The following is a 27,938-nucleotide window of genomic DNA, read 5'->3' on the forward strand; positions in this document are numbered from 1 at the left end:
GGAGTAAATCATACACAGTGTAGCTTTAAATGTGTGAAGGACTCATGTGGATGTTTGCAATCTTTGCTGGCAATTGTTACAAAAATCTGTCAAATACTTAAAGAATCTTCTCAAACATTTAAAAAAAAAAAAAAAAAAAAATTTTCCAAATTCAATATGCAGTTTTATCAAATATGATTCACATGGGGCAATTATGAATAATTATCTTCCAGTTATCGTCCTCTTTTATCTCAGAATAAAAAAGGCTAATATTATTGTGTCTGTAATTTTCTGATGGGAACCTGTTGCCTGTTATTGATAATGACAAGCTTTTGACAAGAATAATAAATATGTTTTTATTATGATGCATTAAATACTATCAAAAAGGGGTCTATCACTGAAAGTAATACACCAAATTGAGTGTAATAATGATGGGTAACATTTGGCTATACAACTTTTCCATAAACTGAAGTTGAAATCAATCCATACAAGCTTCAGATTCATATCACTGCAAACTGAAAATGTAGCTGTGAATAAGATAGTAGTGTTTATCAACTTTTACTGGATGTGAGTGAAGAAACCCTAAGTACAGTACATTTGTTCAGCACAGTTAAGTATTTATTGAATAACATGAATTCAGGACAACACATTTACATGCCTGCATGCTTCCTCACCATAGTGGCAGCGAATTGAAAGAATGATGGCTCAGAAACAAAACAAATCTATAAATTCAATATAAACGTTGGCATTGTTCTTCTAATAGATCTACTGCATACACAATACCAACTTTTAACATTATATACAAATACCAAAGTGAGTGAGTTAACCTATCTTCTGTTCTTGTATATACAATAATGATAGAAATGAAACTTGATTGTTTTTTTCTTCTAGTTTAGAAAACATTAAAAGCAAAGATTAGTCTTTTCTGTTGATCAACATATATTCAAATTCACATTTTCAGAGGTTCTTCTCCAAGTTTGGATCATTAACATCTTGGCAAATAGTTATGACATTGATTTATGTTCTTTTTTTCTTTTTTTTAATACAAAACAAAACCTCTGAATCAGATTTAATTTTCGAAGCTTTTTCGCTGGTTTAAATACAGTATAAAAAATCTTCAGTGCTGTGAATTTGTTGTAAATATTATCACCGAGTGTACCAAACGGTACATTTTACTGTGCTCAAATTGTCACCTTCGCCAACTCATCATATCCAATCCCACATCTGGCATAATATAACGTTTATATCATTGAGAATAAGAGTCCTAATACTACATTCGAACACAATCCGTCTTCCACATCGGGCCAAGCATAAACCCTTGGTGCACCTCTACGAGCGATTGACCTGTTTCTGTAACTAAATTACCCTGCGAGGGGACTCTGGAGAATCTTCATACGATACACGCTGCCAGTCTTCAACATCATGCTGTTAGTACATCACTGTGGTTTTCAGAAAGAGTCTTCCATCTGCTATTGATAAAGGGAGAGACAACGTAAGTATACAGAACAGAGCCATAAAGCAAGGATAAGTAACAGTGATGCAATGCAACTGCACAAATTACACCATTGTAAACCCTGGATTAATGTATGTCACATTTAAAGAACATAATATTGCCCTCATGATGTAAGGCACTTCACACTTTCTATGCATAAATGGAATTGAGTGAAAATAGCAGCCTTTATTTTGGAATGTCTTTTCTGACGTGTACGATCTAATGAGCTTTGTCCATTTCCAGCGAACCGTCATTGGCAAGTGCATGCCTAAATGGGCGGCAGCTCTCTTTGCCTCTTCTGGTAAAAGCATCTGTTAAGCATGGCTCAGGAGCGTGTTTGACATTTATTACCAGAACATTTCCTCTGTGTCCGGGAATGCTGCATCACTGCATTTAAGCAGTGTTTTCTCTCTTTGACAGTGCAAATAAAATGATATTCTGAAAAGTGGGGACTGATCGAGGTTGCTCTGTGTTGAAACGAGATTTGGTGTAACAGATACTGTATCTGCTGCTTAAGTGATTTGTTACCATACCGTTTATATTCGGCCTTTTTTGGGATTGCTCAGCGATACCACAGATATAAAATCATTTTGATTTTGTGTAAAAAAGAAAGAAAAAAAAAAGTATTTTTTTTCTTCTACTATTAGATGTACATTCCTAAATCTGTGCTTTGTGATTTAATTTAACTCTGAAATAAATAAATATTGATTCATGTGAATCCAGTAATCTGATGAACATTGATTAATTGCAGCCTGTGCATAGAGCTGCAACATGCCTTATTTTGCATGCGTTTTGCCATTGACTCGGCTCTTACAGGGTTAAAAAGGGTTAATATTGTGATCTTGATAAATATTGAATATAATCAGATATATGGCTCTAGGCTCACAGGGCATTTCAAGAGCTTCATCCACATTATCTACCCCATTATATAAATGCTATATACAGTACATATTTATTCAGATCATGATAAATGCATGTGATTTTGATTGCCTCAATTGATCAGATTGCACCATATTTGGTGCTGGAGATAGTTAGTACAGTATTTTGATATCAGACAACAACAGCAAATATTCAATAAAGCAAATCAAAAAATAAAAACAAAACTATTATCCTAAATTATTTAGAAAATATACAATTAAAATACTAAAATACCACAGTCAAATTTAAACAACATGAGAAAAACGACAACAAAAACAAGCAGGAAGCTAATCTTACATGTACAAATTAGCATATTAATTCTGGGTCAAATGGAGTGTAGCTAAACTAGCTTATGCAAACAGTGCCAGGAATGTTTCTTGAGTGGGAAAAATCGAATGACTGCCATGTTGTTTTATGAAAGAACCCCCTCATTAAAATATGTTAAAACTTTGGCATTTTTATATTCAAATCAAGATGAAAAGTTCATTAAAGAGGATAAATATTTCATTAGATACTAAATAAAACAAAGGAATTTTTGGCTTCTCTCAGCATAAAATTCCTTTGAAAGATTAATTAATACATGTAAATTATGCAAATTATGCCCATGCAAATATTTTATGAAGACAATTAAGGGAACCATTAATTACTGCCTTTTTTGCTTCAGTGACATTCATTCATTTAATTTTAATTTCACTTTAACTGTTTTGATGTTTAATCTTGCAACAAAAAACTTTATCTCCCCTCACAGGGTCGTGTAAACTTGCAGAAAACATCGAGGCGCACGCGCTGAGCATCGGGAAAAGATACCGGGGAGATATTATGTTCGGTATCACAAGGAATTAGGTGCGAGATGTGCTCCCAGAAGCAAGGAGCCAGGAAAAACAGTCAAGCTTATTCTTGGAATGGATTCAAAACACTGGAAAAGCAATTAATAAACACAGACTGTGTTAATATAGCAGAATTACAGAGTGTGACAAAAGACAAATAGAAATAATTAGTTCTCTGAAATTATGCTCTCATTATTATTATTTTTCCCAACAGCCAAGTGCTGAAATTATAGCACGTCTCTTTTTTTTTCTTTTTTTCTTTTTTTTTTGTATACAGATTGGAATAGAATTTTTCCCTCACATGCAAGTGTAATTTATCAGCACCCTTTTTTATGCTTTTGCCATTTAAGAGTAATTATGCCACACTGGTTGTGGTCCACAGTAACCATGACATGAACACAGAAATAATTGAACAGACACCTATTTTAATACAATTCCCGTGGCCAGTTAAGTCAATTCTTCAAGGGCACTGACCATAAAACCTATGAAATGATTGCATCTTGTGGAGCAATAACTATAACTGCAATAACTGTCATTAAAAACATACATATGTTTTTCTCCAGATCATATGACCTAAATATCTCAAATTTCACAATATGTCTGCTCAAAGGAACTACTGACAAAAGCAAGTAGTAATGAACAAGCTTCTCTCCCCTCCATGCTTATACTAACTTTAGCAATTAATGCTGGAAAATGATTAATCTTTAGACATAAGAACCATCATAATGCTAATGACATTATATGCTCTGAAAAAAAATAATTTCCTGTTCATCAAGTCAAAATCATACTCCTTGCACTGGATCTCCATTTATTTTTACTAAAAACTTCCTTCACACACACACAAAAAAATTAACTAGGCTAATCAAACTGGGTTACGGGGCTTTTACTTGCGACGGGGTATTAAAATGCCATTTCCCACATTTCATAGCAATTTCCACACACTATTTTCAAAGGGAAATTGAGACCACTCAAGACGACATTTTTTTTGTATCACATGTGCTGCTGGGTACAATTAAAATAGACATCAGAGCGATGAGCGACTTAACACTTAAGGTGTAGTTAAAAGAGTGTGACTGAAACATTTGCAAATGGGCAAGTGGTTTTCTGTGAAACGATACCAGACTAAACCGGGTCCATAAAATACCCAAAAACCAATAAAGTGTGTGTGTGTATTTATTTGAGTGGGTGTGTTGTGCTCCACTGTGGGTCATCTTCAGATAATGAAACTTCTTATTATGCTCATTAAATTGGATTGGTCTCTGAGGTACACAACAGAAAGGGTCTTACTGTCAAGGGGGTCTATCTTTAAAATGATTCTATCCAAAGATTCTATCCATATAATATTATTCTTTACCTCCATCTATTGAGCTGAATACCATATTGATATATATATATATATATATATATATATATATATATATAATATAATCTGTATAGGATAGATGTAGGCACATTTATAAAGAAAGTCAAACATGTATAAAAACAACATTGGACCCCATTGACTTTCACTGCTTGAGAAAAAAAAAAATCAAAAACCTTTCAAAATATATTTTGTGTTCTACAGAAGAAAGAAATTAATACAGGTTTGGAAGTACCTGAAGTTGAGTAAATGATGAAATAATATAACATTTTTTTTGGTTGAACTATTCCTTTAATAATATTTTAATACATCCCTGCTGGTAAAAACTTCAAAACAAAAGTACAATTTTAATTGACTCAGTGGGCTTGTTTAATGTTTAATCTTCTCCTTGTTCCTTGTTTAATATCTCATCAAACTCCTTCAATTCTCCAACACAGCAGACCATGCCACTGTCATAAATTCATATATTTTCCCTGTCTAGAAATGTTCTCTTGACAGATCCCACTGATCTTGACCTTTGTCTTGAACTGTAGGATCTGCGGCCCAGATGGCAGGCTGCATGCATGAACAGCAGGCCGAGATAAAGCGAGGCTCATATACCGGAGCTGAGCCCAGATTTATAGTCTCTTGAAAAACACGTACCTTGTATTGTCCTCTCAGCATCTGTTCTGCCACTGCTGCGGTCAGTCTCTATCTCCTGGGTCAACGAGTCTGGCAAAATGAAAAGATAATGACGATTAAACATCCATGACATCTGCGCTTAATTAGGAAAGTTTTCTAGCCTCGTCTTTCGTGATGGGCGGATGTACTCAGCAGATCGCTCGGGTCAGGGCAAAGTTTCGACCAATGGATGAGCAGTGTTATGAATACTGAACAGAGAATTTCGCCACGTTACCCTGATCTTATAGATCTTGCTTGGTACAGATGTAGCTAATGTAGAATATACTCGTTTCATTCAACATTTTAAACCTTTTATGATGTAATAAAAATGTGTCAAATGTAGTGTTATTTCAATATTATTTATATGCTTTTCTAGAATTTAATAATAACTTGAATGAGCTTTTTTTCTAATTTAATATTAGTTTTATATCTCTATTCAGTTTCAATAAATTTTTTATCTTAGTTTTAGTAATTTTAGCACTTATATATTTTATTTCAGTTAGATGAAAAGGCAACATTTCTATTATTTTTTTATTTTTTGGGGGTTCACCGTACATATTATATTTATATTTTATATATTTATATTGCATTATTTAATTTAACAAAAAATATTTAGTGGTTTTGATTTAATTTTAGTTAATAATAACAACACTTTGAATAACAACTCAAATTACTTTGACAGCAAACACTCAGAATGAACCAGATTTGGAAAAGAAAATGCTTGTTTTTATGGAAGATATGTTTTTTATCGCACCCTTCATCATATTGCAAAGTTCTCACATTATATATCAGCTTATTATACAATGCTATGCATAAGTTTATAGACACCCATGCTAAAGTTGACTAAAAAGAGGAATACAAAAAATCATCTTTTGGAAATTGAACTTAATGCCTTAATTAAAAAAATTAGGAAAAATCCAACCTTTAAGGACACCAATTTTCTTTGTGAATGAATAATGTATCGTAAATAAATAAATGTTCTTCCTTAAAATACAGGGTGCATAAGTCTGGACACCCCTATGTTAAATTCCCATAGAGGCAGGCAGATGTTTATTTTTAAAGGCCAGTTACTTCATGGATCCAGGATACTATGCATCCTGATAAAGTTCCCTTGGCCTTTGGATCATCACATAGCCTTCACCATACCTAGAGATTGGCATGGAGTACTTTCCATAAGATCATCTCTCAATGCAAATCAAACCAGCTATTAGGCTAACTGAAATAAAACCATGCCAATCTCTAGGTATTCACAAAGAATTCACATTCACAAAGAAAATTGGTGTCCTTAAAGGTTGGATTTTTCCAAAAAAAATTAATTAAGGCATTAAGTTCCATTTCCAAAAGATGATTTTTTTATTCCTCTTTTTATTTCATGGCCATTTATGTTTTTGTTTTTTTTTGGTCAGTAGGTGTGTATTAATTGGGATCGTGTATTCTATAGTCACCTGGTCATTATCCCAAAGTAAACCCTTGTAATGAAGACCCCGATGTGAAGGTTTCGTTTTGTAGTAATCTCTAACATACTGAAGCATATTTCATCAGATTATTCTCAGCAAATGAATCAAATATATTTTACATGAAGTGACCTTTATCAACATTGCAAATCCCATATCTAGGAATCCACATGAAATGGCAAAAATGCACCTTTTAACAAATTGAAGTATGTTAACGTTAGACAGGCAAGTTGTCTCACCGTTGAGTGATCTGAGACTTTCTGTGGGTGATGTCTGTTTCAGGGTTTGCTCCACCTGCTCTCGTCGTTTAGACTCATACTCCAGTGCCTCCTGCAATTTCCTCTTCGCTTTCTTCTCCTTCTTCAATCGCTTCTGAATGATCGCTGTGTGCAAAGAACACAGAAAAGCAGCAGTCAAGGACCCCAGTCATTTGCAGAGGTATAGCTGGATTAAAGGATGGAGAGCTGGTTTTCAAACTCTTGTCGGTGAGGAAATATTCATAGAAAAGTTGCAGCTGAAAAAAAGTTCAATGAGAAATTGACTGTGTCATTAGCGAAATAATTGAGCCAGCGATAACCTGGATTAACCTAGGTTAAAATGCCAATGAGACGAGGTTAAGGGAAACTTTCTGTAAAGAAGGAGAGGAGAGAAGCACGCTGAATATTAAACAGAAGAAAGCTGGAGGGCTATAGGCACATTTATAAGGAACCTTCTGTGAAACTGGCTTAATAAGCTCAATTTGATTCATTATGTAGGATAAATACATAGAACATGAGAATATTAAATCACACTTAACAATACTTTTGAGCAGAAAAAAAATCGAAATCATTTATTGATGCCAAAATGTAGATTCATAATTATATGTTCATGCAATAATAAAATACAATAGAGTATGTAACTAGAGGCCATCTGTAATACACATATCACTTTTAATCTCAAAGAGAGTTGAAAATGATTAGCTAAACTATTATCAATCTGTAGTCCAATCATGGCCTTCCCTCGAGAAATATTGTGGCTCATTTAGAAACATTTACCATATAAATTATTATTCATATTTCCATGAGTTCAACCACATTCACTCGAATGAAAGCTTTTTTCACTTTCATTTTCATTGTCTATGTACTGTAATATACTGTATTCCCAAAAGCACTTCTGCACACACAATCAATATGTGCTCATGTATTGATCGAAATGTGAATATGCCTCATTCTGCTCGATTTATGACCTTGTCTCTATCACTTTGTTTTGTGTGCTTGTAATTAACAACTGTGTTTGTAACATAGATTTTCAGGTTATTTTAATGCACTTTTGCACAAATTGTTCTATGCTTTGAAAATGGGGATTTATGAAGTTTTTTTGGTACTTGTCCATGCAAACATTTTTGTGGGTGGTTGGCTTATAAGCCCAAGACAAAAAAAGGCCACCAAAAGTCTCTGATGAAAAACTGATGCCTGGAATTGCTTCAGTCACATGATCCTTCAGAAAACATTATAAGATGCAGATTTGGTGCACAAGTAGCATTTCTAAATTATGATCAGTTAGAATTCTGATACATTTTGTTTTTTCAGGATTCTTTGATGAATAGAAAGTTCAAAATAACAACATTTATTTAAAGTATAATTTTTTTCTGTAACAATGCGAAAGCCCTTTACTCTCACTTTTGATTCATTTAAACCATCCGTCCTGAATACAAGTATTTAATCTTTCAAATCTTTCAAATCAATAAATTAATTAATTACCAACCCCAAAATTTTTAACGGTATGTAAGTCTATGGATTTTTTGTTTTATTGTTTGCTAGTCAGAAATCAAATGTATGATCACTAAAAACAAACACACACACACATCTCCATAACAGGTGGTGTGATTTGACTTGCCATTCATGTTCTTAGCACAAACAAGCTACAAGCAAAATTCTAAATAAGAGGACAATAATTAATTTTTTCAGATTTTTTTGTAACATTCGGTATATTTAAATGTTGTAGCCCTATTTATACAGTACCTCACATGCAGGGGTATTGACATGCAGACAAAATATATATATATATATATTGTGGCCACAAATAAAGAATTTGTTCACTAAATCGTTGCCACGAATTAACTCTTTCCCTGCCAGCGTTTTTGAAAAAAGTTGCCAGCCACCGCCATCATTTTCACAAAATTTGAATGGTCCCCAGAATATTTTGTTGTTTGCATATCTGAATATACAATGTCAAAAGAAAGAACAGACCCTCTGCTTCTAAACAAAAAAACCCGTTTTATTCTAGCTTAATGCATTCTTTTTTTATCAGCACTTGAATGTGGGAAAGTTTTAAAAATAAGCAACATTTTGAGCAAAAAGCTGAGAAAAGACAACATCCAGATTTGATTCAGAACGATGTTCAAAACATAGATCGAGTCTATAAACACCCCCAAAGCTTTCACAGTCCCATACTTCATCCTGGGTCGACATATCATTCAGTAACATTAGACAGTTTAGAATTATATGCCGTTTAATGTTGATGGTTGCATATGCATCTGCTTACATATGCTATCGCTTGTTTCGGCTTCTTCTTCGCCTGTGTTTTGATCAGGAGATTCTGTACTCTTTCAGAAGATGCCTAAAAGCGCTAGCCTGGCTCCGCCCTCCTACGTACTTCCACTCAATTTTGAAATGAAATGAAATGAAATTTTCAAATGAGTCTGGTAATAGCGCCCCCTACCGTATAAGAGTGAAAACATGGAAAGCAGGAAATTTCCGTCAATGGCAGGGAAAGAGATAAGAATTTGTTCCTATGACTTAATTAATTCAATCGTTTTAGTAAATCGTGGCCACATTGAACTAATCTGTTTGATTTACTTAAAACAAGGGAACAAATTATTCCAACGTGGCCACAATTTAGTAAAACGGGACAAATTATTATATCGTGCACGGTGCACGCGATTTACTTAAAATGAGGGAACAAACATTTTTAACATTAGTTGTGGGAAATTTTTTTTTCATTTGTGGCCACGATATACTTACTTTTTTTGTCCTGCATGTCAAATGTGGGACTCCGTATAAATAAATAAATAAATTCCTCTAGAACCAAGAATCAAACTATAGGTGCTATACAAATTGTGTGTACTCTATGGTTTAAGTGTGCGTGTGTGTGTGTGTGCGTGTGTGAGTAATACACACCTCTGTTCTTCTGCTCGACAGCCAGTTGTTTCTCCAGGGTTTCTCTGAGCTCTCGCTCTCTAAACAGCTCCATCTTTAGCTCCGTTTTCTCTAGCTGCACTTGTTTCTCCTGAGCGCGGGCGTTATCAATTGCCACCTTCAGCAAACCCTTCAGCAGCAGCAGGAGAAAAAAACTCACATTATACACAAGTCCACACACACCTACTCAGGAGTCAATCAACTATATGAATGCTTTATTTTATCATAAAGTAGTGGCACTCGAAGTTCGGAAACTACTTTGAAGAAACTTGTTTTCCAAAGTCAATGTCTAAGATGATGGTATTCAAAACACTGGACATGAGGGTGAACAAATGATAACAGAACTGTCATTAACTGAACTTTGGATGAACTGTCATTCTTCAAATGAACAGCAACATGTCATGGACACAACATAAGCTTTAATTAAACTATAACTTCTGTTCGTCAGTTTGTGAAGCAGCAGATTGTACAAGAACGATCAAATCTTGAACTAAACAGCAGCTTGTCTCAAAACAACACTTAAAAAGGTATTTGCCGTGCAAACAGCGCGGTGACCATTTCAAAACAATTATTCCCTGTACACATGCAATTAAGCCAAATGCAATGGGCTATATCATACTAATTGTTCCTTCGTATGACCCCAATTTAGACTAAGTTGCTTTATCTCAATTTTCTGCTTGGGTTCGTTTTGTTGATTTGTGTGTGAATGTTCAATCAAAACATTACCCTGAAATCATGATTAAAGATGACTGACTGAACTGAGTCCTGCTAATTAACAATAGGGCCGAAAGCAGCGCGATAGATCTGATGGCCATATCACAAGAGCAATGAGCAAACCTCTCACTCCCCATACTGTACCCACATCATTAGTCTCAGAGGCAGTGTTAATCAACTACATTCATCTTTCTGACTAGGTCTCACTTGCATGACAACCACAGTGGTGATCAAGGTAGTCATGGTGAATATATGCGGCTGTGCATTTGTTTTGATGGGGAAAAACATCAGCTGGAGGAGAACCCAGAAAACTAGTATTTTAACTTTTTTACAAACCTGCCACAGGCAACTGCACCGGGTATTAACTTAGTAAAGGCACTTCTTATTAAAAATAATCGTTTTTTGATGCATATTATTCTAATATGCTGATTTGGTGCTCGAGAAAAAAATCTTGTTATTATCAACGTTGGAAATTGTTTGTTAAATGTAAACAGCATGAATATTTCTTACTGTATGAATGTTTGACTTAACCTCAAGCATGATGCTACAGTAATATCACTCCACATCAGCCTCCCTTCACAATATTTTCCAAACAGTGGCTTTAGACTGCCATAAATTGTGATAAACGACTTGATGTGCCATCTCCTTCCATTATGTGTGTAATCTTCAGAATCACTGGTGTTCACTGTGTTATGACACATGACGTGATAAGATCATGACATGTGTCAGCTGGCCAGTCCACAGTGGGCTAAAATAGAACGTTACTATAGCAAACAGCAGATAGTCTGCTAAAATTCAAGGGAAACATTTTATTGGAATCATCATACTACTCAATTATTATGACTTATTATTTTTTTACTTTTATATTCAGTCCAATCCATCAATTTAGTTTGTTTATCAATCTGGATATTGAACATTTATTTCAGATGTTGTGCGACAGTTTCTTTGGATGTCTTATACTCCAATAGGTTAAAAAAAAACCTCAACACTCAATACCATTTTCAAATGTCCATTTGAGGGAAATTCAGTCTTAAACTGAACTTAAACCAGCCTGAGAGCCTTGGATGGTCTTAGCTGGTTTCCCAACATAACACATTTTTGTCGTCAAGCATTTTATTAATGCTTTGTGAATAGTCTGAATTTGACCAATTCACTAATAAGTAGTTAGAAGACCATCTGAATCAACCAGGGAGAACTGGATCAAGAAAGACCATTCATGGCGTATTTCACTTTCTGCTAAATATCTTCTGACAGAGAGGGCTCTTACCTGGATGTTAGTCAGAAGGGTCTCTATAGACGACAGCCCATCAGGGAAGAGGAAGGGTGAGGGGAATCCTGGAGGTAAAGTCTGACCTGCAAACGACAGCCTCTCATAGCCGTCTCTCGCCGTCGGCGTGCACATGGGGGTTTCTTCTGGTGGCAAGCAGAGAAACATACACATTCAGCACAACAGATGACACACTTCATGTAGTACTGTGCTGTAAAATAAATCATTATTTTCCTGAATTGGTGTTTATACACCCAGATTGTTTGTGAGATGTAAAATTAACATCTATACAAGCATGCCCAATCAAGCACGTATGATTGATAGCCCATTCTGTCAGTGTCACGCGGCACTCTATTATTGATGCTTCTGTATTTATAGCCGCTATAAATGCTTGAGAGATTTTACATACAGATAAAATGAGAGGCCCTTCTAAGAAATAGGCATTTGCATTTTTGGAAATTATGTGTTTCTCGGTAGCATTGAGGGCATGGATATGTTGGGAGACAAAGCCCACCCGTTCCATATGGCACGAAAACTCTCTGATAGGAAAAAACCGCACTCAAGCAGATGCATATGGCTAGCTGAGATTAGCAAGGGCCCTGGCTTCTCAACAAAGGCCATATGGCACAAGGTGGTGAACCCTCACTGACCATGTTTCAACACTACTGCCGCCCCCTCAGCAGACTGGCAATGCCATTCTGGGCAAATGAATTAACTCCCTCAAAGGAATCGGTGCATAAAAAATCAATATGATTGGAAGAGATTCAAGAGGAACCTGGTAGAGCAAAACAGAGGAGGAAAATAAATATCATTTATTTTCTCTCAGTCGATGGTTGACACATAAATGTGCAGGTGTAAAATGTCACAGGTGGGGCTGCCGTTAAAACCCTCTGGAAATAAAAGAAAAAGGATTTTATGTCTACCAGACAAATAAAAACAGGGGCTGGCACATTAAAGAGTATATATTTTATCACCGAGTCCACTGGGACTTCCAGCTGAATGTCATAAGGAGAGAAAACGCTGGGATGAGCACTGTAAAGTGTGCAGCATGTCTTTACAAACAGCTTTCCAAGATTAATCACCATGTCAACTTATTAAACATTATGCTGGTAAATGAAAGGAATCTGAAGTACCTCGTATTAGAAAAAAAAAAAAAATGTAATCCCCTTTATAGTGTAGTAAACAGTTATGTTACAATCAATATGCATTACATTTACATTTATGCATTTGGCAGACACTTCAATCCAAATCCATTTACAATACATGCAACACACTTTAATAGCATGTGTTTCTTGGAATTAAAACCCATGACCTTGGCGTTGCTATTGCCATGTTTGACCATGAGCTACAGGAATACGTGCATTGCAATACTTTTTTTTAATAATAATAATAATAATAATAATTCTAGTGTTAGTTTATATATGTGTATATATATATATATATATATATATATGAAGAGTTCAGATGCAAAAGCCTCTACGTGCCATTTGAAATTTTCTTCTAGAATGATCATTTTTATCAAGCTTGTATATTTAAGTTCAGTTATTTCACTTAAATGACAATTTATAGGTAATTTTCATTGCCATTTAAGTGAATTTAGTGAATTTAATATACAAGATTGATAAAAATGATCATTCTAGAAGAAAATTTCAGATGGCACTTGGCGCTTTTGCACCTGAACTCTTCATATATATAATATATATGATATATTATATATGCTAATTTAGAATGATGCATTATTCTAAATTCATATTCAAGTATGTTTTGTTGTAATTATTGTATTATGTAACCTTATTTAATAATTTTAAAAAAATTATAATATTAAAAATGTATATAATAATGAAAAAAAATCTGAAAGGTAAATCTTATCGTTATATATATATATATATATATATCACGATAAGGTTTACCTTTCAGATTTTTTTTCATTATTATATAAATTTTTTATATTATATATATTTTTAAATTATTAAATAAAATATAGAAATATTTTTTTCAAATCTGCCATTAGCCTACTCAATTTGAGTGAACTAAATAGTACATATATTTTATTATATCTTATAAATATATCATTTATTATTTTACATTAGCTCTATTTAAAAAAATGAATTATTAGATATACATTTTAGATTCTGTAAAAATCAGAAGACATCAGGTAGGGAGGCATTACAACTAAATTAACAAATGTTTCAATTCATTTGCTGTAATAATATATTGGATGATGCATCATTCTAAATTCATATTTAAGTATGTTTTGTTGTAATTATTGATATAGTTGAGGTTTGGACCTGCATTCTTTCAGTTACCAGCCAGATCTTTAACCACTAGGCTACAGTACTACCTACCTAAAATAAAAATGTTTTCAAGTTAAAGTATTAAAAAAGTATCTGAGTTCCATCTGAAAGAGAATAACGTGAGTGAGGACACTGAGCAGATGTCCAGTGGGGCTGAAATGTAAAGCAGATTCTTGCTCACTTCCTGTGAGCAGCCACCAGTGCCTGTCAGTGCCCTGATGACATCATCTGCCATTCATCAGTTCCGTTAGGGCAGACCTCTGCCATCTGCTGCACGGCCAATCATAACTCTACATCTCTCTCTCCACACACACACACACACACATACATACACGCACACAAACACGCACACACAGGCCATCAAAACTCCACATTTATCTTAACAGCCACAGCCTTATACAGGCTATCATAGGCCTGCATCCATCACTACACACACGTAAAGGCCTCATAACCCCCTGAATCCATCTCCACACACACATGGCCAAACATGTACACACAGACTATCATAACTCACTTTAAACCACACAGCCCTGCGCTGACACTATCTTCACGCTGTCATAGCGTGCTGCCAATCACAGCAAAAGTCTCACAACATTCTGCCTGCTAGAAAACGAGAAAACACACAGGCCATGTCACCAACTAACAGAACACATTACAGACTGTCTAAATGGCAAGAACAAAGAAGAATATCTCAATAATACATTATATTAATGTAACGCATTATGAATGAATTGATAATGCCTTTTGATATACAGTGTAGTTCATTTTATCAAATAGGGATGCACAAATGTGTGTACCATTTTGAGCATGCTAATTTCCCCCATTTTTACATTACATCACATTTTTGCTGTCATCTAACACCCACTTAATGTTAATCTTCAAAACACTAATAATTCAACACTGTAAAATTTAATCTTTAGCAAATTTCATAATGAATATCTATGTTTTATATAGTATACTATAATATTGCAATGCATAAATTCACTTCCTGACTTAAGTGTTTTATTTGCAATTTAGATTAAATATTCTAAATGAGAAAATCTGTAAAAAATCATTGTTTTTATATACCTATTTAATTAAATGCCTACAAAATTCTTGTTCATTCATTCAAAGCACAAATGGTATGGGATAAGCTATACATTGTGGTTTATACATTTATTGTAAGTGTTTGTTTAAACTACTTATCTTAGAAAGTGTTTTCTTATATTACATTATATTATATTTTACAAGATGATCAAACTAATTATAAGGTGTATTATAAGTCATTACAACATTTGTTTTAAATCATTATATACTAGTAATTAAAAAGCCTAGAAATCTATTTCTCATGCATTTCAGTTTAAGTATTAAACCCCAGAATCAGGCCCTCATACAGAATTAATACGTGTTTATATGACTCCCTAAATCATGCACAAACACGGCATGACTTGAGGAGCCCCTCTTCTGCCATCAGCATTCACTAACGCCAGCCAAGGCTTGGTAACAGCTGGTCCTACATTAATTAGTTTAAAGTATTTATTTCAACCATCTCTGCAGCAGATTGCAGCAAAACATAAGAGATTATTCCGAGCATCTGCAAATGCCCTGGAAACATTCAGCCAACCAACAGTTGAATATCAGCCGCCACTATTAAGACTTTACGATTCGAAATTCTTGGACGGAGGAAAGGCCAAGAGGAGTGCTGGGAATCCATGGAGGGTCTCCACCGATCTCTCCCCGATTTAACTAGCATTTTACTCCAGATCATTACCAACAATGGGCGGCCGAATAATGAGTGTGCATGTGCTTGTAATAAAATGTAAAAGAAAAAAATAATTACGAAAATTTGTTTTAATGCTGTTTGATGGCTTAGTTTTGTGCAATCATTAACAGATCATGTAAACAGAGTGAATTATATGAATTTGCTGTAATTATTACATCACAGAATATACACAGTATGTTTTCTTCTCTTTGTCTCATTTATGGCTCTGATTCTTTGGATGCCAAACATGTAGCGAATCAGCAAATGAGAAACAATAGAGGAGAATTGGATGTCAGAAGCCTGTATTTGGTTTGCAGCCACCGTAGTCCTGGATTTGGTGTTGGCATTAATAATACATCATTGCTTAAACCAACTTCTGCTTTAGACTCAGCAGGACCTCGCCGCAAACACAATACTGGATCACAGGGTGGCTCAAATTGCTTTGTTACTAGGAAACAATCTGTCATGCATTAGAAAGCAAACAGCACATTTCATCTCAAATGACCAATTCAGCTCTCAAATAACCGAAATTTGCCATTTTTTTGGTCAGTCTCCATTTACATTTGCCACACTTGAGTGCAATTCTGTCTGTGAGCATTCTCTTGTTTCTAGCACTCCATTTTGGCCAGGTTTTAGCTGTTTATTTCCTGCCATTGGTCCAGAATCATTGACTTGGACTTAATTACAGTGCCAGACGCCAGCATGATGAAGAGAGCGAAGGAGAGAGCTGTGTTTTCCAGGTGATATTTCTCCACCGGGGCTGCCAGCAGCAGCTGTGACAGGTCCGTTTGCAGCTTTCTGCCTCAAAAATGAAATCCTTATGAAATCCTTTTAGGTCAGCCGTGTCACAAATAACATTTCATGCGCAACTGTTTTGCTGGATAATAGGAGCCGCAAATAAAAATGGGACGCTGTAAATACGACGCATTTGGAATGAAATGCCATAATTTAAAACAATAACGCACATACAATCACACGTAAACATGTGCATGTGCATGTGCACACACACACACACAAACAAACGCGTGCACGCTGTCCCTCCCTCCCGTGGCAGCAGTGGGAGTCCTTGACAGTGTGGTAGCAATGATAAATCACCTTTCCTGTTAATTCTCTCAGTCCTTATGTGTTGTGCTGCTAAAACAGGGGCTCGGAAATCAACTTGACAAAACTATAAATGTAAAAAAATATCACTTGGAGGGATCTGGGCTTATCTCCAATTTACATGTTATTAGATTTGTATTGTGAGCGGCTGCGTTGAGGAAAAGGGAAGAGCGAAAAGAGATGTTTGCGATAAGAGAAGATAAAATGTCTCGAACCACTTTTGATATCTTTGATGGAAAGTCATGACAAGGAGAGTGTAAACCACTCGACTGATTTTTAATATGATAGACAAGGCACTCTGCGATGAATTGAGTGGAAACCTTGGGAAATTTAGCAACATTCTCTCAATAAATAGCTTTAATTGACCTTGGGAGCTGAAAATGTGCCATATGTTGCAAGTTGCAGTGTTTGAATTGAGGTCCCAGTGGACCTTTCAGCTGATTTCTCCAATGAAGGCACTGAGCCGGAGGAGGGAGAGAGAGGGGGAAAAGCATTGCAGCATTTGGCTAGCCAGTCACTGTGATATATTGACAGGTGAAGCCTGTGTCCTTGCAAACCTGTGTTCCTCGCAGCAGGAGAATTGAATGTTTAAAACGTGGAAGATGTCAGTTCCCCTCTCCGCTACCTACAGCAGACAATTACATTTTATTTGACCTGCCAATGCGGGCTGAAGAAGTTGCCTCCTTCCAGGGGAGTGGTTATGACCTTTCAGTCTCATAAATGGAGACAACAGTGCATTACACAGAGGTGAATCTTTAAAACTGCATTGTCTGCTCTCTCTTCTGCATTCCATTAAATATTTCAACAGCAAACTGTTTTATTGACCTAACCGAAAGTGGCCAGTTTGAAGAACCTCTTTAAAAATGTTAATGTAACACTAACTCAAAAAACAGAATGATGATTAAATATAAGAGCACCAAGGATATTTTTAGGTAAAAAGACAGTTGGGTTGGAGTCTGTAGTTCCATCCGACCCTGTTGCAAACTGTAAGTAGGGTACATAAAACATAAAAACAAGAAAAAGACAAAAGCAATGAAAGGGAAAGCAATTCTACCTTTACAGCATGTATACACATGTAGACCACAGTTAGAAATGTGTGCTGTGATCCATAGTGGGCAAATTCCATTAGAATGACTTAAAGGTGCATATGTTGTGCATATGGGCACGGTGAATACACACGTGTTACAGGATTCTACCAGAATCACAGAATCCTGTGTCAGGATTCTACCAGACACAGCTATCTACCGCAGAACCGCTAAACCCGCTCACACCCACTTGGCTTTGCTCTTTTCTGCTCTTTAATTCCGAGATGAAAATTAGCCATTACCAAATTCCTGCTGAGAGTCAAAGTCAAGTGCTGGAGTCGGTCGGCCCTGGATTAACAGGTAACATTTGACTTGAAAAGCCTTATCTCTGAGAAATGCACTGTGGTGTTTCTCTCTCCTCTCTCTCTCTCTCTCCTAATGTTCCCTACACTTAGAGATTAAATCGCTTGCTGCACAAACCCATTTGAGAGCACAAGGAAGGTGAGGGGGATAATCAGCACAGGCACTGGGCCGTGTTTCCTAAACGCGCTCCCAAACATTACTGTGCACGGGCATAAAATTAGCGTCGGGACCTTAAAACGCTGACATTTCGCATGACTTTTGGGAAAGTGACACCATCATATTTTCTTGTAGGATATCATTAAATTTCAACTGCCCTGTGGCAGAGACTTTCCATTAATAACCAATTCTGTGTGTCACTCCGTGCCCCTCTTCTGAAATAATGAGTCCTTTGGTTTGGCTTAATAAATTGAAACATATTCTCAAGGCCACGCTGAAGACAGCCGCACAGATGGGCAGGCGAAGGGGAGGAAATCTTCATAAATCCTTAACTGTCGCACACGGTCAGGGATAAAAACAAAAGCAGCCTTTATGGTGAACAGTTCACCACCAGAAAAAAATACAGGTCTTGTGTGGTTGCAACAAGCTACAGCAAACTGTTAAGATTATAAGACGCATGCACAGAACATAAAATGATTGTTAGATCAAATAAATTAACAGCAATTCAACTTTTGGTTATTTTCTACTTTAAAGATCTAACAACTTACAGTTTTTAACAACATCAACTATTATTATATACTTTGGCGGGCAGCAGGGGTTTAGATCATTGTGGGGGGACAAGCCTCGCCAACAGTTCATCCAAAAATGAAAATTCTATCATTATTTACTAACCCTGTCATTCCAAACCTATATTTCCAAACCTATATCTGTGAAACACAAAACAAATTTTGAGGAGTGCTTTGTCTAAACAATTAGTATCAATGAGGTCCAAAGTATTTCCTTTGTGTTCCAAAGATTGATGCTTTGCGATTTCATGTGCAGTATTGTCGCAGACATCTTGCTTTCTGGTAGTGGGTCATACAGCAGCGGCAAAGCAAAGAGTCTCTGATGCAAACCCCAGCAGAAGAAGATATCTTGTCTTTTTATATGGCCTGTGTCATATTTATTGCATAAAGGTCAGAGTGTTCATTTGTTCAAAGTCAGCGTTTTTCCACGCTCCTCCATGTAATAAATGCAGAGGGGATGTCATTATCGGACCGCTGAGGATTAAAGGCTTGACTGCCTGTGATGACTGCATAAAAAAGCCCCTCCACTACTTTTGTTTCTTCAAGTGAGCGTCCTACAGAAAGACCGCACTCGGCATACAATGACAACCATCGTTGCCAAAAACAGACACTCCTCAAAGGTGGATGAAGCTTTAGCGAGAGAGGGTTGCATAACCCGATTAATAAAGGTAAAGAAGGATGAGTAAATAATGTTCTCAAAGGCCTATGAATTAATTGCCTTTTGAGAAGCAAATGTATGCAGGACTCATATGTAGTGGAGGGTCTTGTTTAGGGTCTATGTGGGGAGTGATGATCACTAAGGTCTGGAAATCAAACATGTCTCGGTTTAGGGGCTGTTTACACGACACCGTTTTCAACTAAAAACTTAAAACTTTTTACGCGTTTTGGCCATTCATTATTAGCATGCATTGCAGGAGTAATCAGCCCAAAATGAGTCCATTTATGATCATTGAATGCTTACTGGTGCACACCCTGAAAGCTAGATTAGCCTACTACAATCACACTTTGGAAGCCTTCTGCGCAATCTAGTGCTAATCATCTCTAGAGATGGGTCTGTGTGGACATCTTTATTTATTTTTGTTAACTGGAATTGTCCTCAGCTCACATCTGTTTGAATTTTCTCTTCTTCTATCTTTTATAAATGCGCACATTGCTGTCCTTACACAGAAACAAATGTGTTTCGGCGCCAATATGTAAATGCCTTCCACATTTTACACGCAATGATATTAGAAATTCAAACAAGGAGTTAAAAAGCCGACATAATCAAAACGCTTTGATAGAACAAGCACTCGAACACTGAGAAACGGGAGATAGTCTGTGGACTGATCACAGTGGAGTGCGTTCCGTCGAAGACGGGCGGACATATTAATGTGATTCGCAGCAATCCTACAGGGAATGAGGATGTTTGGGGCGACAATCGACTCTGGCACTAATCCAGGCTCTATGTACTGAGCCGCTTTGGAGACAGAAGATGAAAGACAAAAAGAAATGTAAATGTAAACTTTTTAAAAAGCAGAGCTTAGGAGCCCCCCATCTGACGCCCTCTCTCTGTGTATCTCATGCCCTCGTGAGCAAAGAAAAATGGATGCAAATCCATTTGCGTCTGGTTCACAGCTATAAAAAAATACTTAGGATTTTTAAAAGCGGGTGATGTGTTAAACGTGTGGAAATCTGTTTTGATAACATTATTCATAACACTGGCTTTGCGCAGCTTGAATTAATAACACTCCATTTACAGATGGAAGAAAGCTGGCATGGTATTTCCAGTTAAAGAGATTAATTTTTAAACACCTAATTGACAGGCTGGGGTTAGGCGGGATAAGCAACAGCATCTCCGGGCCTGTGGCTGCAAAGTCAAGGTGACTGGAACACTTAGGCGAGCTTTCAAATGCTGGAAGAGAATTAGTATTCCCGCAGTTTTTCTCCACCCCCTATTCTCTTTTATTAGGAACGATTTTGTTCACAGTGAAAGGATATAACAGCCCTAAGTATCCGTTGATAATTATGGAACAGTGAAATTGTAAAATTTGACACACTTTACCCTAAACTCAGCAGCTTAATAAGAGAGCTGCATTACTGCGTAAGTGCCCCAATATGACATTAAAGGGATAGTTCACCCAAAAAAGAATTTATAACATTTACTCTCCCTTGTCTCGTTCTAAACCAGTATGTTTTTCTTTTCTTTTGCAGAATACAGGAGAAGATATTTTGGAAGTCAATGAGGTCCAAACAACAAAACAGAATTTCCATTTTGGGGTGAACTGTCCCTTTAACACAAGTTATAATGGATGTACAAAGTGAAATCTGTGTTTTATGTCAGTTAAACATCTTTTTTAGTTACGTCTGGTAAATCTGCCTGTGAACATGATGTTTACAAAAACAAAAACGTGCACAGAAAACAATGATCTTTGAGGTATTTAATTGTTATGTCTGGGACGTCTGGGTCGTAGAAAGTCAGGGTCAACCTTACCTTAACACAACAGTTGTTCTTAAGCTTTTTGCATCTTGAATTGCAAATTAGCATAAACGGCATTGCTAATGGTTACATTTCGTCTGTCCAAGGGCAAGCAAATGATAAATATGTTCACAGCAGTGCGCATACCGTTAAGGGCAGATGCTAAGTACAAGGGATATGTACTTAGAATTCACAAAGAGACTGTCCATGCTGCACAATGAACCATGTTCATTCTAATTGCCCTTGTAGTGCAAAACAAAAAGAAAAACTGAGCGAAAAGAAAACGGTGGAACTACCAGTGCAATCAAAAAGTGAAGCCCTAACCCTCTAGGCCAAGAGCTGCATCTTTCCTTTTTATCAGAGCAGGTGTCTCTGCAGCACATTGCTCCCTTTGAAATGAAGGATAACATAAAACGGCCCTGGCGTGTTGTGATGGACAAGGAGATTTCACCTTCTCTAGTGAATGATAATACATTATTAAATTTGCCTCTCTGCTCGTGAGATACTCTTAGCTGACCACAGCATATTTATCTCTCTATCTAAGCCTTACATCTTGGCAGGAGAAAGCATTCTGACACTTTTAAGGCATTTCAAAGATTAGAAAGAATCACTTGCTTTTCAACATTCCTAAAAGCACTGTCTTTCTTGTGGAATGTGATTAGCAGTCCATGGTATCACGTAATGGAACATTCATGAGGGAGAACAAATATCCAAATGAAGCGCCATGTCCTGGAGGGACGGCCCACGTTTGCATCATCAGCACTATTTGTTTCGCTGCTCACAAACTTGATTGATCCTCTATTGAATGTTTTTTTCTTTCTTTTCGCACCCCTTCATTTCGACAGAACACACTGACAAGTTGTTTGATCATACACCACGATTGTCTGCCAAGTCACATTTCAGATCCCCAATGGCTAATGATCCAGCCTTTTGTCTTAGGAAAAGTCGGCCGAGTCAGCACAAGCCTCAGTCCGTTTCACTTTTGAAGCCAGAATCTCAAGGACACTTAAAAAGGCAATAGAAAACATGCTTGGAAAGCAAGTGTGTCTGATGAAAGGAGAGTGTGCAAGTATACCATGATCAGACATGAAGTTAAAGAACCGGAGGTGTGTTGTAAGTAACATGTTTGCTAAGCAAAAACCAATGTCTCTATAACAATGCAAGATGGTGTTCATAAAACTGCTGGACTGGAAACATTTCTGAACTAACTACTGTATTCCTCGCTCAATAGTTTTGGCTTCTGGTTGATCAAACCGAAATCAGTGTAACACATTAAAAGAAATGCTTGATATGCAATCAAATGTTTTTTTATTTTTGTAGGGAGTAATGAGTAACAACTTTTCGAATTCCACCACAATAATTAACAGGTACTTATATAACAATAAAAATGTAATTTTAAATGCATTTCTTGTAACCGTGACTTCTTTCAACTGTGACTTCATATCTAACAATGTGACTATTTCTTATCTTAAAATTTGTGTCACAATTACCCGTTTTATTTATTTTGTTTCATTTTTTACTCTGAGGCAGAAATAGTCTTCCATAGTTACAAGTAACTTTCTGTTCATTTTTGTATTTACAGACTACTACAGTGGAAAACATCCCACTTTCCGAATCATGCTATATGATACAGCATGAATCAAACATCATAATGTTTACTTTGTTCAAAAGGTCCACCAAATTTGTACAATTTCCTGCAGTACGCTAAGTGAAATTAGCCATATTATTTCTCAAGCGTTACGCTCTAAATGAAATAAAGCCTCTGTCCTTAGGGTTTGTGAAGACAATTACATCAGCGAAGCAATCTAATGAGTTTTCATTCTTGCACTGCAAGAACAATATCTAATTCTGCAAGATACAAAAAAAATAAAAAATCAAAGTAGATTTCCCCATTCCCTTCATGTCTATTAAATTTAATGTCATGAAACTTGAAAATCCAAGATCTTACAATGTTAGTCCATCTGCAAGTATACACAAATGTAATGTTACATGCAGTCAGACTAACCTTAAAAGTATAAAAGCATGGTTTTTGTACACCACTTTTGTAATGATTCATATTTTTCTCTTTCATTTGAGTTTTTAAAAGCAAAGAACTTTTATTTTCGCATCTTTTGATGTTCTTAGGGATGAGGTATTTTATGATGAAATCATTTAATGGCTAACACATGCTTTGCCATTCACTGACCAGCTGGCAAATTATCGGAGTGATACTGCGGCTGCCATGCTCCATTATTCATATGACTGCATCTCTGCGCTTGTCTGTTTGGCCAAATCAGATCCGATTATTCCACGCACATTTAATGCTGAATTCAGAGGAGGGGGTGTACGCATCAATCACTCGCATAACCAAAGTCATGATGTACTGTCAATAGAGAGACTCAGTGATGGTACAGTGTTTCTTCAAAGTCACACAATATGCTTGTGATGAGGATGTGGTCATTTACGTATTTGAATACTGTGGTAACTACGAAAGGGGGAAAGGGTAATAATCATATATACACTTGTAAAATGAAGGCATCAGGATTATTTGTAGCAATACTCAATGTGAAGTGATTCTTTATGTAGACCTAGAAGGAATTATTTCATGATCAGGTGTGATCATTTCCCCCCGTTTTTTTCAGGACATTTAGGACAATTTTAAGCATTATAAAAAATGTGGTACAAAATAAAGTACTGGAAAAAGTGTTTGTGCACTTTTACATTACGAACATCCTTTACACAAATCAAATTTCGCATTACTAAACATGCCATGCGGCATCAATATTACATTGCCACTCATCAATGTCATCACATATGACTCATCTGTTATGATCAATAATGCAGAAATAATTTATGTGAGAGTAGCTCTCATTTGGTAAAAATAAACCTCTACCATTCCTTTGGGTAAGTGAAACTGTTTGCAGTTATTATCCCATAAATTACTCTTCTAGTGTTGTTATTGTGCGGCGCTAAGCTACAGCGCCCGCCCATATGTGGATATATTCACGAGCGGCTCCCCCAAGGAGAGGAACCATGTTAAATGTTTGATGTCCAAAATGAGTTTACTGCCAAAGGCTTTAGAGCCTTTCAAATTTCCTTGTTTGTCAACTACCTGCTGTTTCACAAGAGCGAGGCTTGTCAAAAACAATTCTGACAGATTCCCTTTGTGAAGCAATTCAATTAGTCCAGACTTTATAATAAATGTGAGCAAACTGTTCGCTTTTTTGCTTCACTTCAAGGTAAAGCGCTACTTAAAGCGGTCTAAAATTCTGCTTGCACAGATATGCTGGCAAAACATGACAGAGATGAAGGACACCAAAGAGTAGCTAACAATGTATTATTTTATAGAACTTTTTAATTTATTAACTGAGAGTGATAGCATTGAGGTCTTAAATCGAGAAGTTCCTTGTCTTTATGAGTGAATCATTACAACACAAAAGATATTTAAAAAAAACACGATTTAGTGTTTATATGAATGAGTCATTGAATCATTCAGTCAACCGATTTGTTCAAAACAACTGGAACAAAACAGGTTACTGTCTGTGAGTGTATTACTGAATCATTAACTAAACTGATTTATTCAAAATACATTGATTCGTTCAGGAACAAAACAAGAGACTGTCTTTATGAGTGAGTCACTCAAACAGATTCATTCATTCCTAATTCATTTAGGAACAAAACACTGACACTGTGAGTTGGTCGGAAGCACACAACGATAATGCTTTGACTTTGTTGGGAACTAGTTTTGGAACAAAAATACACAAAATAACTGGCAAAATTGTAAAAATTGTCTAAAATTTAAGCTACTTAAAATTAACCTATTTTTTATTGAACTGTTCATTCATTTACTCGAACAGATTCATTAATTCCTGATTCACTTAGGAAGAGGAACATTCATTTAAAAATGAACTTCTTGTTTATTGACCTGTTGTATTGAAGAATTTCACATACGTGATTGTGCGGTATCATTATCACAACAGCACTCTTGCTTGTGTGACACTGCTTAAATGTGAAGTGATATTCTAACTGCACGAGACACAAAAACTGTCCCAAACTCATCTGCTGCCTCAACCTGCTTGGATACAGGTGACGTAAACACCTCAATCGTAATATGTCACACTGAATCGAAAGTGCACGACGTAGCATTAATTTAATGCTCTGCCAGGACCATAAAGATCAAACAAGTGGAGAAATATCATTAAACCATTGGAATGTAATCTCATTTGTCTAAACAAACTGATCCAATGAACAACCCTAATTAAAAAGCCTGCCATAAACAAAAGCAGGCCAAGCCAGACGAGCCCCTCCTCTTTAACAATGGGACACATTTATTTTATTAATCTAATGCATCATGTATCATATCATTACAGTTCAATATATCTATCATTAATTTTATTCCCTTCACTTAAGGCTTTTATTGGGATTACTTTGGTTATTAGTTGGTCTAATGTATTGGTTACCTCCAGATCCGGCGCTACGATCTCTCTCATCTCGCGGCATAAACCTGTGCGTGTTATTCAAATTGCCTCATTTATTATGATAGCTTCCTCATGTAAATTGTGCTGACTGCTCGCCCTTGCACAGTCCTCATTAGACTAATGAAAACCTTCAAACGAAAAAACTAAACAACCTGCCAAATAAAGGTCTGAGGTTATTATGAAAATTACAACTCTGGGAGCCAGGAGAAGCTCTGTTCATTAATTCATGCTCAGCAAATTGGTAACTAATTTAGTTGCACTCCTCTGCATTAATGGATTATTTTATAAAAATGTTTTCCACAGCCCGAGACCTTTGCCGCACACGTTAGAGAGCTTTGGATTCTAATCAAGAGGAGTGACATATTAAGCATGCCAAGCATCTGAATGATAATGCAGCAGCGATGCAAATAGACAATGTGGATTTTCACTCGGTCGGAGAGAATCAGGACCAATATAACTCAATTGATATCTTAAGGGGCTGGTGGAACCGTGGCGTGCTGGGGGATTAGACAGATCCATCTCCACATCTCTATTGGGGAACGATAGGAAAAAATGAATCACGCGTACTGTGATAATGTTATCATAAACAGGCCAAGATGTCAGTGGCCTCGTATAGTACACAATCAGTCACTAGAAACGTGAGATCGAGAATGAACAAAACACATCGACCGCACACACCAATCCCCCTAAGACCCACACAAAAACCTCATCTTCAGCCCCCCCCCCCGCCCATCACACCTAAGGTCTGACCTGTAAATTCATATAATCATGCTAATTACTTTGATTCACAGGCTTGGTTGGTCTATGGGAGAGAGCTACACAGCGCCTCCTCTCCGGGCAGATCCAGCAGGGGACGTGCAGCCCAGTGATTTCCACCGTGGTTTTAATGTCATTATCACCCTCTCCAACACTTCCCCAGCCCTGCATTCCGCCTGGAGACAATTCTCAAATCTATTATATGCATCATTTTGTGTTTATGCAAAGCATATGAGAGGACACTTCATTTTTTCTTTGCCAGATAAAAGTAAATATTGAAAACTGAAAAGAATAGAAATTTGACAAATGTTTAGCAGCCTCCAATTTTATACTCAAGAGCTGAAGATTTGTTTGGATTGAATATAGTAAAAAAAAGGCATCTGGGAATCATAATCAATGTCTAAATTTGTGTTCTTAAAGTTTTTAAATGGACACTCCACCTGTGTTTATTAGATTATTTGGTAACACTTTACAATAAGGTTCATTAGTTAACATTAGTTAACATTAGTTAATTGCCTTAGTTAACATGAACTAAGAATGAACAACTCTTCTTCAGCATTTATTAATCTTAGTTAATATTAATTTCAACATTTACTAATACATTATCAAAATCAAAGGTTGTATTTGTTAACATTAGTTAATGCACTGTGAACTAACATGAACAAACAATGAACAGCTGTATTTTTATTAACTAACATTAACAAAGATTAACAAATACTCTAACAAATGTATTGCTCATTGTTAGTTCATGTTAGTTAATACATTAACTAATGAACCTTATTGTAAAGTGTTACCAGTTATTTTTGTTCAGAGTGTAAATTGATCAGTTTGGATGGATTTCAAAGTGTCTAAAATATAAGATCCGAAAAATTCGATTGAATGATAATGAAACAGTTATTGTAGTCTTAGCAAAAAAGTACTATGGCAGTACCATGGTGCAGTGATATTATAAATGGTAATGTTAAGGTACTAAGATAGACTACCTTTCAAAAGTTTGGGGATAGTAAGATTTTTTATGTTTTTGAAAGAAGTGTATTGTGCTTACCTAGGCAGCATTTATTTGATCAAAAATATATCCCAAGGCGTCATATACTGACGCTTTTGACATTTCGTCTATATCCAACGCACATGGCACCCTTTAGCGTCAATATGAGACTCAGATAGATATGGGCCAGAA

The 27,938-nt window shown here is 36.2% G+C and overlaps 1 protein-coding gene across 9 annotated transcripts in view; it reads right to left on the reverse strand.

The window, feature by feature from the left end:
• Positions 1–575: 575 nt before the first annotated feature.
• The window catches only part of dachd (dachshund d), a 109,065-nt gene continuing 81,702 nt past the window's right edge, over positions 576–27,938 (reverse strand). For 3 of the 9 annotated variants that reach the window (XM_084420490.1, XM_084420487.1, XM_084420484.1), the window contains 5 exons: positions 11,848–11,990; positions 9,849–9,996; positions 6,930–7,073; positions 5,219–5,287; positions 576–1,448 (listed from right to left, as the gene is read on the reverse strand). In XM_084420490.1, the coding sequence (XP_084276616.1) occupies positions 1,408–1,448; positions 5,219–5,287; positions 6,930–7,073; positions 9,849–9,996; positions 11,848–11,990 (545 nt within the window). In that variant the 3' untranslated portion in view covers positions 576–1,407. Of the gene's footprint in view, positions 1,449–5,218; positions 5,288–6,929; positions 7,074–9,848; positions 9,997–11,847; positions 11,994–27,938 lie in introns of all 9 variants that reach the window. The other 6 variants (XM_084420489.1, XM_084420486.1, XM_084420483.1 and 3 more) reach the window with 3 other exon arrangements.

Source organism: Rutilus rutilus (genome assembly GCF_951802725.1).
Source record: "Rutilus rutilus genome assembly, chromosome: 10".
In the NCBI taxonomy this organism is placed as follows: domain Eukaryota; kingdom Metazoa; phylum Chordata; class Actinopteri; order Cypriniformes; family Leuciscidae; genus Rutilus; species Rutilus rutilus.